At 42.2% G+C, this 12,655-nt stretch overlaps 1 protein-coding gene across 1 annotated transcript in view; it reads right to left on the minus strand.

Moving 5' to 3' along the window:
• Window positions 1-3,862: 3,862 nt before the first annotated feature.
• Window positions 3,863-12,655, minus strand: part of UBE2D4 (ubiquitin conjugating enzyme E2 D4) — a 32,892-nt gene continuing 24,099 nt past the window's right edge. The window contains exons 6-7 of the mRNA XM_073622197.1: window positions 10,402-10,495; window positions 3,863-5,008 (exon numbers count right to left, since the gene is read on the minus strand). Of these exons, the coding sequence (XP_073478298.1) occupies window positions 4,963-5,008; window positions 10,402-10,495 (140 nt within the window). The 3' untranslated portion in view covers window positions 3,863-4,962. The remainder of the gene's footprint in view (window positions 5,009-10,401; window positions 10,496-12,655) is intronic.

Genomic DNA, 12,655 nt, shown 5'->3' on the forward strand with positions numbered 1-12,655 from the left:
CATGCTTACATTGTGGCTTCAATAATCGGAGTCACTGACAGGTACATAGATCAGGTGTTCTGACCTCGCCTGCTACAGGATTGCCTTGGAACAGACTCAAGGTATTAAAGCCAGACAGACAACCAACATTTTTACAGGGATCAGTAGGGTTGCACCAATACCATTTTTTTTTTTTACCTACGAGTACCGATCGTTTCGGTCAAGTACTCGCACAATAAAGAGTACATCAGTACAAGAATGTGGTGCGATTCCTGTCCAAATCGCATGCAGTTATCAGCACCGCTCCTATGTGAACCCAGGCTGAAGTCACTAGGACAAGCCTGGGTTCACAGGAGCGGTGTGGAGAAACCAAATGCGATTCGGACAGAAATCACACCACATTCCTGTTGAAATTACATGCAATTTTTTGCGGTGCAATTTCAACCTATTTATTTTGTTTGGGCTCAAATTGCACCGCAAAAGGTATTGGTTTCAGGTATTGGAGAATTTGTATGTGCACGAATACTCATGCAAATGCTCAGTATCAGCACCGATATGGTTAATTGTGCTACCTTAATTTACAGTGATAGCAGCCCCTTATAGGTTTTCTTTAAAGATGGTCCTCCTAGATCAATTTAAAGCGAAACTTCAGCTTTGAGGCAATTCTGATAAGGCAGAGCCTATAACAGTGAGGGCAAACCTTGGCACCCCAGATGTTTTGGAACTACATTTCCCATGATGCTCATGCACTCTGCAGAGCAGTTGAGCATCATGGGAAATGTAGTTCCAAAACATCTGGGGTGCCAAGGTTCGCCATCACTGGCCTATAACATTGTTCCCTTTAAGAGACCCTGTCACCACCCCATATGCATTAAAACCAGCAATAGACTGTTCGAATCTGGCTGGTTCAGCAGGGACCTGCCAAGAGTTGAACCATGTATGGGCAGGCTGATCAACCGGTCAACTTGGGTACAACAAGCCTGTTGGATTTTGCATGTGATTATTGCCAGCAGCTATAGCCGCTAGCAATAATCACTGTGTTCTCACGACTGGGATGGCTCCCCACGCTGGGAGAACACAATAATTCCATGGAGGGATTCCCCCCCCACCATCAACACTGACTGTATTGATGGGGGAATGAAGCAATTTTCTTTCCCGCAAACCCGTGAAAGAAAATCACTCCATCTATTCACACACATAGATTGGACTTGATGGACTTGTGTCTTTTTTCAACCTCATCTACTATGCAACTATGTAAAAGTTATGGCTGTGTTCCTTAATCTATTTAACTGATGGTACAAAAGCAGCTCTGATCTTCTCCTTGAACACAGACTTTCAGAAGCTCTGCGTGCCAGTCTGGTTTTTGCAGCTACCCCTTCCAGGGCCCTGACAACAGCTGGTAAAACTTTGCTTGACCCACATAGGCAGTCTTTACCAATTAAGTGAGGCTATCCTGGTCACTTCCAGAAGAAGGGGTGACTTTAGGTTGTGGGAGCTGTGGCATCAGGCTGGAACATGGTGCCTTCAAAACTTCCAGGAGAAGAAATTTAGTTTCTCTATTTGGGGGACATAACCAGTCCAATTGAAGAAAAAGAAAGGCAGCCATAACTATAGAAATGTGAGTAGGTTTACATAATATCTTGAATGTAATATGCATGGGATAGGCACATGGCTTCTTTAAAACAAAGAAAATGTGAAATTTACAGGTTCTACACAATGAGCACTTCATGAACCTGTACAAGATGGCTAATTCATAAATTTTACAAAGTTGCTGCTTTGTATCATTTGTCCAGTAATTACATTAGGTGCAAAAACACTTTCAATGTGCCTTCTCCATCCCAGTGTTGCCTACTTTCAGTTGGTGGAAGACTTAAAAGTGAGATCCCCAAAAACGTATTTCTCATCAGCAGGCAGTGGAGATAAGAACTAGAACCAGTAGCCCTCGAGTGTACATGATTATAGGGCATTTCCAGGATGTTGAAGGAGTCCCCCAGCAAGGGTTCAACACTAGTTAACCTTAAAAACTGATTTACTATTAATACTACCGGAAGCCACCATCTCCTAAAGAACAGGCTGCATCCTCTTGATTATTGGTTCACTCAACAAAACATCCACTTCCACAGAAGGTAAGAGACATGCTCTCATAATAGATATCGTTTAATGAACACTGTCCGCTTTTAAATTACGCCGATACAGACCTTATAGTCGGTTACTGTCTGCTGGCAATAATTCAGTGCAGCACATTCACCAACATTGTATACAGGTACTCGGCAGCATTACACAGTGCATGTCTAAAGCAGATATAAAGCAAACCTCATACAAAGTAAAAGGAGTAGGTCGAGATTATCTGACTGTACAGTGCATCAGGTTTTCTTCTACAGGGACTTGGCAAAATAATGGAAACACCATCTGAAAAAAAAAAAAGGAAGTTTGCTACAACCAAGTCACAACTACAAAAATAGCTGCAATTGGAATTCACATTAAAACTGACTCGTTACCAGTAGGTGTCCATTATAAAAAAGAGGTGTGGCAGTTAGCTATTTGATTTTTCACAGCAATATATAGAAAAGGCCAAATTTGCAGTGCCCAAAATACATGAGCAACCAAAAAAAAAAGTGTCAAGAGGAACCGCCACATAAATGACATTATATACAAAACATGTGAAAAACTGCATTGGCAAAAAAGGACCAAGGGTGACAAATGAATGCTCATAGAAAAGAATAGATCGTCAACCAATGGGATAACTGCCAAGTGCTACAAAACTACATCCTCCATTGAATAAGCAGCTATTTCTCTACACAAGCCCTGCACATGAAGAGTCAGTTGCGACATGAATCCTTTTTAAATTTCAGGTAAATCCATTATTTTGCCAGTTGTTGCGTATATTGATACAATTTGTTTATGCATGTAGGACTGACGGCAGAAACTGCTTCTCCTGCCCAGTGTTTTGCTCTTGGGTACGTTACATTGCAGAGCCAACTCCACCTTTCTGTGAAGTGGAAGGGATTCTCTTGTCCCAGAATTCAGAGCATGAGGTAGGCTGGGAGCAAGGTAAATTCACAGTGCTGAAAAACATTCCCCTGCCTGTCGCACAATGAATGCCCCAAATGGGACCTTGTGTTCTTGAAGGGAGTGCCAGTCCAAAGCCAAAATATCCATTGCAGGTGGCAGTTGGTGGCTTAAATCATCCACTCCTTTCTTATATTAAAGCCTCCAGTGGCAAGACCTTCACACTGGAGTTCTCAGCACCAACAACCATTATTAGGCCAAAGTTGGGTCTCATTGTTCCTATAAAACTCTCCATAATTAAACAGAGATCTCCCCCATGTTATGACCATGTCAGATGGGAGGAGCTGAGAACTCGTGTACAGACAACACACTGACAGGGAACTCAATATTTAAAGTATGGTGGATAATTCAAATCACCAGTGCTTTGTCCCAAAATATCAGCTTCAGGTAGATTTACCAGTAGTCACTTACACAAGTGGAAGCAGTCATTTTGTATGAACCAATGATCAAATAGAACGTAGATTATTCAGTGACATCAGTTAAAGTGATCCCGCTGCAATGAAATTACAAACTAATGTCACTATCAATTTGTCAACAGGCTTCCCTGCCTTAGCGATGTCACAAGCTCCCTGTGACAGAGTTTCCCCAGTCAGCTGCAGATCACCTTCAGCAATTTTGTGTCTTGCCACAGATGCAAGTGATCCCTTGACAAGTTTCCATGGTGATCACCTTGCCTCCTTATTTTGCAAAGGGCTTGTTCAGATACTTACTGGATGTTTCCTATTTACCAGAATGCTGAATCACAATAACAGGAGTGAAGTTTGCATTGCACCCGTTTCAAGAGTCAACTTTAGCTGGAAGCAACACAAATCTGTAGCAGTATGGGGTAACCTTTATTTTGGTGAATAGTGGTCCAGTTTGCAGAAGGTTTGCCTCCACAACTATGGCCTGTGGGCTTCTGCTCCAACAGAAAGAGAGAGGGGAGTGCAATGGTTGACGCTAGATCTGGGGCTTAAGGTGGAGTGAGGAGCTGTTTGGCATCCGAGAATTGTGTAGCTAAATTTATCCTCTAAAGCACACAATGATATGAGTTAGTTTGATGGTAAAATGAACACAGATGGGTGTTAATGACACATTCTTATACAAGTAAACAGAAGGGAGGGGGGTCTACCCAGTTCTAGGAGATGCTAGGAAGATACAAAGTACCACCCATCATTGATGATACACACCCCCAAGGTACCATTAACTGTTATTGATGTGATAAGCACGCAGCTGTCACATGCATTAAAAATAGATTGGGTTCCAGCTTCCCCCATTCATCAAACATTCTGGGAGTACAGCCGTTGCAAAAAACAGTACCGCAACCCTGTGCGTAAAGAATTGCACACTGTTCCATAGATATCTCTACTCGTCTTCTCCATGCAGGTAACAGATAAAGGATGAGAGTGTCTATTTCAGGACGAGTCAAAGGCCTGAAGACAAAAGCAGCTCCTGATCTCCCTCCTCGTTCCACAAAGGCTTCTCTTGTTCCAGCAACAGCAGCTGTCGGCCATGCTTTTCTGGTCTGGGCAATAGGGAGGATCCCATGATCTATGTCCTGAGTTATTTTAAGAAGGGGGTAAGGTGATATGAGCATCTTGAAAGCAGATCCCAGGGCAGGGAAGTCTCAGTGCAAGGGGAGAGGGGCTCATCCCATGGGATTTCGGAGTACGAATAGAACAAGCTGAAGGGCTTTATAACAGCAGCAGATTTCAGAGCAAGAATGGGCAAATCTCTTCCTCAGCCAGGCTGCAGGGAATTGGATGTGAATGGGAAAGGGGAAGGGGATATCCTTGGAGTCGCTTGGTTATTTTTTGGTTGGTCGGTGTTGTATAAAAACATTGCGGGCATGTTGGCACAAGAAGATAAACAAGAGAAGTGGGAGGGTCTCTTCCCTCTCCAGTCTGTCAGTCTGGCTGTGCTAGTTAGAGTGTGTTACATTGCATATTTCTGTGTCCATTCTCGTGCTAGTCTGTTATACCTAGAAAGGAAGAAGAGACAAGTTTTATGTGAGAAGATCATAAGAAATCAGAAATACATCAAAAACATCATCACAGAAGGCCAAGTCTAATACAAACCACATACATTACAAATAGATTGTACAGAGATTTGTACAGTCTCCTTTAGAACCCCTTCAGGCAGAACTCTGTGCTAAAATTTTAAATTCAAATATTTTCCTCTATAGCCACAAAAGAATAGAAATTCACTTTGTGTGAATCAAATGCCTTTCCAAACCCAGATATCACCCTTACCCATCAGGCTCCACCCACTACAGGCTGCCTACAGAAAACTACAGGAGGGGGGAGGAGACAAGACCAGTCACTCTGCACAAGGAGAGAGAGCAGCTGTGAGCGGTCTTTATTACAGGAAGCTCCTGTCATACTGAATTACTGCACAGATCTGGAGGAATACACAAAACAAGAAAGCACATATAGGACTGTTGTATTTAGACAATTTTTGCCCATCGCTGTGCACTGCGGTAATGATCAGCGCAGTACCACTCTTTTAGAGAGACACCCCAACGTACAACTACAAAGCTGGACAATGCAGCAGCACAAAGCACAAGTCCATCTTAAATGTGTGTTAAGGCTGCCTTAATGCAGTGCATCTTAACACACCGTGTTAACGAATGTATGGTTTGATGGGCCTTAAAGTGTTATTAAAGGCTCATTAAAAAAAAAAAAAAAAAAAAAAAAAAAAAGCCCCCGATCACTCCTCATTGGCTTACTGGCTGTGATTGACAGTAGTGGAAGCCAATGGCTCCCACTGCTGTCTCAGCCAATGAGGAATATTGGGAGAAGCACAGCTATTGTGCACATCACTAGATCGAGAGGTAAGGTAAGTATTAGGGTGGCTGGGGGGCCTCGGTACACAGGTTTTTACCCTCATGCATGAATGCATAGACTGCATGAAGGTAAAAAACCTTGAGCCTTTAAAAGCACTTTAAGAAATCCTGTAATCCACGGTGTTACAGGATTATATCAGTTCAGTGTGTGTCTGTAAAATGAATGCGACAAATACCTCATTTACAGCACTGCTGGGCGCTCACGTGACCCACCTGTGCTCTCCTTCACCACTCCGAACACTGCAGAGGGAAGGGCCGAGATCCCCCACTGATGTCAGCTGAGAGGAGGAGACCAGCAGAAGGTAATGCGAGTGGCCCAGCGGCACTGTAAATAAGGTATTTATCGCAAGAATTTTACACAAAGACACACGGCACATGATATAATCCTGTAACACAGAGGATTACAGGATTTCTGTGGTTGTAAAGGCAGAAGGTTTTTCATCTTAATGCATTCTATGTATTAAGATAAAAAGCTGTGTACAGCAGCCCCCCCCAATACTTACCTGAGGTCCCTCTCTGTACAGCGATGTCCACGAGTGTCTCAGCCATCCGAGATTCTCTTTCCTGATTGGATAAGACACAGCAGCGGCGTCATTGGCTCCCGCTGCTGTCAAAGTCAGCTAGCCAATCAGGGGAGAGAGGGGGCGAGGCTGGGTCGGGGCTCCGAGTCTGAATGGACACAGGGAGGTGTGACTTCGCTCGGGTGCCCCCACAGCAAGCTGCCTGCTGAGGGGGCACTAAACAGGAGGGAGGGGCCAGGAGTACAGAAGAGGGACCCGAGAAGAGAAGGGCTGCTCTGTGCAAATCCACTGCAACAGAGCAGGCAAGTATAACATGTTTATTATTTTATCAGGCCCACTGACTTGTAGCGCAGCGATCTCCCGTTCTGAGCCCTGGTATAGCCGCCTCACGGTTCAGGGGCTTAGAAATCTCCAGAGCTTAATGTCCTAAACTTACCCCAAAGCATTCAATATAACCAACCAGCTCAGGCTCTCACATTACATAGCTTTTAGTAAATTATGCAATCTAAATGTAATATGTGGGGCCAGCTTCATTTTAAACAGTCATTATAAAGACAGTCCTATAAAAATGAAAATATCCAATATTTATATAGTACATGTTACGTTATCACATCTAAATGAGCTTGCTTGGATATTATACAGATCTAAACATTGTGCAAAGCACACAATGGGCTCAATTGATGAAGCGACAGATTGTTCACAGCCAGATCATCATTATTTTATCCAACAAAGGGTGGACAGCACACTGCTGAAAAGAATGATTTTGATGGCAAAAAAAAAAAAAAAAAAGTGTTTGTTATTGTTCAGTGAATGGAGCCCGATAAGCATATACATAGACAGAATACTGGTAACCGGAGCTCTAGGTAAAATGCTACATATACAGTAAAGATATATGTGGATCTTGTTACTGACCATAGGCCTTCAGCCACTCTTGATTCTGTTCAGCCAGATCTGACATTTACAAACATCTGGCACACTGTACAGTCTGGCCCGTTTAATGGTTTAGCTTTCTAGCTTCTAATGCAACCCTCTCTGCCTCCAACCTACACACTGAACAATGAACCATCACCACACTTCCAGATCTGTGTCCAGTAAGCAGGCAGACGACACTGAAATCTGGATGAGCAGAAGAAGTGACAAGAAAAACTGTAAAGATGAAATCACAATATAGTGGTGGCATCAACCGGTTTTTCAGTGTGGCAGGGGTGTAAAAAGCTCATATTTAGCTGAATGTTACAAATCCTTTGTTGGGTAAAATAGCTCATAAATGTACAACTGAGTTCAGGCATTTGCCTTGAATTAAAACTTTAAAGAGGAAGTAAACTTCCCTCTAATGTTTGTCTATAATAAGGCTTACCTAGAGGTACTGTAAATATCTCCTAAACCTGCACCATTTAAGAGATATTTACTGTATACTGCGCCGATGTCGTCATCGGTGAATGCGCACTGAAGGAGCGGCCTCTTGCGCCATTTCTTCAGAAGCCTGTGCCGTGACCGAGGGCTCCCGCGCGCATGCGCCGGAGTGACGTCACATGGCTCCAACCAATCACAGCGCCGGAGCCCGCAGACCCAGAAGGAAGATGGATGTGGCCTCGAGCGGGAACGATGAGGGCTTCATTAGCAGGGAAGTTTCACATAATGTGCTAGTGTGCGATGCATACTAGCACATAATGCCTTTACTTTGCAGGCAAGGAAAAAGCAAAAAAGGACTTTACTTCCTCTTTAATGCAGAAATGGTAGGTGGGTTTTGAATGGTTCTCTAAGATAGGTGCCATACATATTAACAAAATGTTTTACACATTCTAGGCCAGCCTTACATTTTTTTTACCTTACTGCAGGTAAAAAACATCTTCTGCATGCAGCTTCTCCCCCAGCCCCCCTAATTACATACCTGAGCCATATCTCAATCCAGCAAAGTGCATGAGAGCCAAGGCTCTCTCAGGTCTCTTGACCCATATTGGCTCATATACAGCAGCAGGAGTCATTGGCTCCCACTGCTTTCAATCAGAGCCAGTAAATAGAGACTGGGGGGGACCCCATGGAAAGTGACTTGCTATTGGAGGGGCACTCAGCAGGGAGGTGGAGCCAGAAGAGCTGGAAGGGGACCCGAGAAGAGGAGGATCTGGGCTGCTTTGTGCAAAACCATACAGAGCAGGTAAGCACAACTTTTTTTTAATAAACAAGGAAGGAACCTTTAAGGATTGGTACTAAGCTACTTGGACAATACAAACTCTTAACTTTCACAGTCACACATTTAGATATGTAAAATTGTTCCTTTTTAAAAGAAAAGATCAAGGTGGCACTGCCTGTAAGTGCCACACAGCAAAGTCAGTTGTAATATCAGATGCCGGGACGCGAATACTAACAGGTGCAATGGTAAAACCTGACCCCAAAAGGTCCACATTTGTGCAGTCTTATGATTTTTGTAGGAACAATCAGATGCTTAAGCGGTGAACAGGCATGTGTTTACATCAAAAAGGTTTCGCATTCCTATTTAAGTCCGTGGACATGCAAAATGCACTTGATCCAGGACACAATGTTAGGAGGAGGTCAAATGCAGCCATCAATGAATTCTGAATAATCTCGGAAGCATCTCAGCTGATGGTAAACGAATGTCATCAACACAAGCCCACTGACACAGGCCCAAAGTGCATCTATAGAAGTAGTGGATTTTATTTTGCAGAGTAGGAAATGGAAAAAAAAAAAAAAAAAGAGAAAAGAAAATAGTTTTTTTTTTCCTTTGTCTGAATCCCATTGAAGTGATCTCTTTATTTTCTGTGTCAAAAATGCAACAGGAAGTCTCTTTAACCACATTAATACTGGGCACTTTCGCCCCCTTCCTTCCCAGGCCAATTTTCAGCTTTCAGCGCTCTCGCATTTTCAATGACAATTGCGCATTTAAAACTCTATGGTGTATCCAAATGAAATTTTTATCATTTTGTTTGCACAAATAGAGCTTTCTTTTGGTGGTATTTATTCAAGACTGCATTTATTTTTTGCGATAATAGGGAAAAAAAAAAAAAAAAAAAAAAAAAAAGGAGATTTGGAAAACAATATTTTCTTTATTCTATTTTAAAATAAATCCAATAAAATCGAATTTTGTCAAATTTAAGCCAAAATGTATTCTGCTACATGTCTCTGGTAAAAAAAAATCCCGTTAAGTGTATAATTGGTTCGTGTGATCACGGACAGATGTACGCAAATGATCATGTACAGATGTGCGCAGGTGATCACGGTCATGTGTGCACAGATAATCATTGGGACATGTGATTTTGCGGGGACATGCGTTTTACACTATGTTACTATGCTGTTGATCAGTGTGTAAAAAGCTGTAAAAAACAGCTCATACACACTGATCACCAGCCGGCTGCAGCGATCCGCTCTCAACGAACAACTACTGTGCGAGGAGAGGAGAGCCGATCGCCTAGCAACCGGCTCTGTTTACATCACATGACAGCTGTGATTGGACATGGCCGTCATGTGATCAGGAGGGCCAATCACAGAGCCCTCCTGCCGATCTGAGATGCTCCATGTCCGGGCGACACGAGCGCATCGGGATCGCGCTGCTGTGCGGGCCCGCACATGATCCCCCTCCTTCTGAGGGACGTTCCTGAACGTCCACTCAGAAGGAGAGCGTGCCCACCCGGCCGTACATATGCAGTGGCCGGGTGGGAAGTGGTAAGAAGAAATCCAACCATCACAGGGAAAAAGGTGAATCACCCCTGAGAGTACACAAACAGCAACCTAATAGAGGTTCTAACCAATCTCTACACCATGAAAAAATAAAGAATAAAAGTTTTTTTTATAGATTCAGTTGACAAGACGCCCTTCACATCAATCCAATATTTAAAGTATGGCAGAATATTTACACATTTCTGACAATCTGTTGAAAACCTTTCATTTTCATATACTCAAAATCATTCATATGCAATAGTTTGACTTATTGGTAGGTGTAATCATGTTTTCTGCCAATGGATATGAAGAGAAATCCAGTTAAATTCTACGTACTTCTCCCGGTCTGCTTTATACGTGTGGGCGATCTCTGGCACCAGAGGGTCATCAGGATTGGGGTCACAGAGAAGTGAGCAGATAGAGAGCAGAACTGAGGGAGGAAAAATACAAGTCAGCACTTATCGGAACACAAGATTTTAAGCTTTGCAATTATAACTTCTAGGGGGGAAAAAAAAAAACACCACCACACAAACAGGAACTGGAGCTTAAATATATTCAGTGCACATTGCTGCCCTCATGTGCATATATGACAAATTATACATAAAAAAAAGGGGTTTTGGAGATGGTTTACAAAGAAACTCGTCCTGACAAAAAATATAGGGCTTCCGCTGCAAACCTTCTCATGAAAACATCTGGTTGCCTGGCTGATCCAATTTAACAACTTCTGGACTGCCGCGCGCCGATATACGTCCTTACTTTGAAGAGGAATATCATTGTTATGTCAACAGCTAGCTGCCATAACCCCGGTATACTCTTCTTCAGCCGGCAGTCCGGTTTCCGATAATAACGGTCTCTGCGGCGGATTCGTCGTAAGATCACTTATCAGCGTCAAAACGTCACTTCCGCCCATAGCTCTTAAAAGGGCTATTTTAAATGACAATTTTTTTTTTTATATTGCATTTTAATGTAAATATGAGATCTGAGGTCTTTTTGACCCCAGATCTCATATTTAAGGAGGTCCTGTCGTGCTTTTTTTCTATTACTAGGGATGTTTACATTCCTTGTAATAGGAATAAAAGTGACACGATTTGTTTTTTAAAAGAACAGTGTAAAAAAAATAAACTAAAAAGGTAAAATAAATAAGCAAAAAAACACTCTTTTAAATGAGCCCTGTCCCGCCGAGCTCGCATGCAGAAGCCCCCACATATGACAATGGTGTTCAAACCACACATCAGGTATTGCCGCGATTGGTAGAGCGAGAGCAATAATTCTAGCCCTAGACCTCCTCTAACTCAAAACATGCAACCTGTAGAATTTTTTTAAACGTCACATATGGAGATTAAGGGTAAAAGTTTAAAGCACGACATGTTAGGCATCTATTTACTCGGCGCAACATCTTTTATATGTTACCAAAAAAAATTGGGTTATATATTTTTTTGCATTAAAATTCAGTGTATTTTTCTAACAAAATGGTGTTTGAAAAGTCCCTGCGCAATTACTGTGTGACAAATTGCAACGGCCGCCATAAAAAAAAAATTATATATATATATATATATATATATATATATATATATATATATATATATATATATATATATATATATATATATAAAAACAATGATTTTTAAATATAGGGGAGAAATGTCAGAATTGGCCAGGAAGTGGTTAAATGAGATTGGCTATATGCATTTTCTATGCAGAACAAAGGAATCTGACAAGAACACCATAGAGTTTTAAATGCAAACCACTTTTTCCAGACCTGAGCATTGGGGGAGTGAACTCACTAAAAATACTGTATTACTGACCTTACCCCAATACTAGACTGGCATTACATGTCTCATTAACAATTTTACTGTAATGTTTTAAGAGCCAGGATTCCCTTTTCTCCAGATTAAATGTTAATTGCATATACCTTTTCCCCATTAATAATAAAAAAAAAAGGTTAAGCAATATTAAGGAGGAAATTGCAATTCAACCACCATAGGAGCAATTGTAATGACAATATCTTTTCAGAAAAGACTGCAGTGTTACAGAACGAGGGGGAGCGAGTGGGATAGCAGGGCAGCCTGAAAGAGTAAACCCCAAACCAGAAATATAATATTCGGCTTACTAGTCCTTGACTGTGGTGGATGCATTCATTTTTTTTCAGCCTAAAAACATTTTTATCAACTACAGAAAATAGCTGAAATTCAGAGTCCTTGTCACTTCCTGAGAGTTTAAAGTAGAAATTCACCAAAAACCCAAGTAACGCTAATATTACTTGCATCTAACCCTGTAAAGAAGAAATCGCTGTAGTTACCTTTTCTGAAGCCGATCCAGTGGAGGATGCTGTGTGGAGGAGAGAACAGACAACGGCTGGGAAGTGACATCTCCCATAGCGTTACTATGAGGCTTCCGTTGTCGGCTGCCACTTCTGCACACTGACAGATTAGAGCGGGACCAGACCGGAGCGGCTGCAGAAAAAGTATGAATAGCGATATCTTCTTTACAGGGCTAAATATATTTGTTTCAGTTCCAAGAGTTGCTCCATTCTCCCATCAACAGTGTTGATAGGGAAAGTCACTCCTGCAGCGCTATTGTGTTCTACCAG

The sequence above is a fragment of the Aquarana catesbeiana genome, linkage group LG03 (assembly GCF_042186555.1).
Source record: "Aquarana catesbeiana isolate 2022-GZ linkage group LG03, ASM4218655v1, whole genome shotgun sequence".
In the NCBI taxonomy this organism is placed as follows: domain Eukaryota; kingdom Metazoa; phylum Chordata; class Amphibia; order Anura; family Ranidae; genus Aquarana; species Aquarana catesbeiana.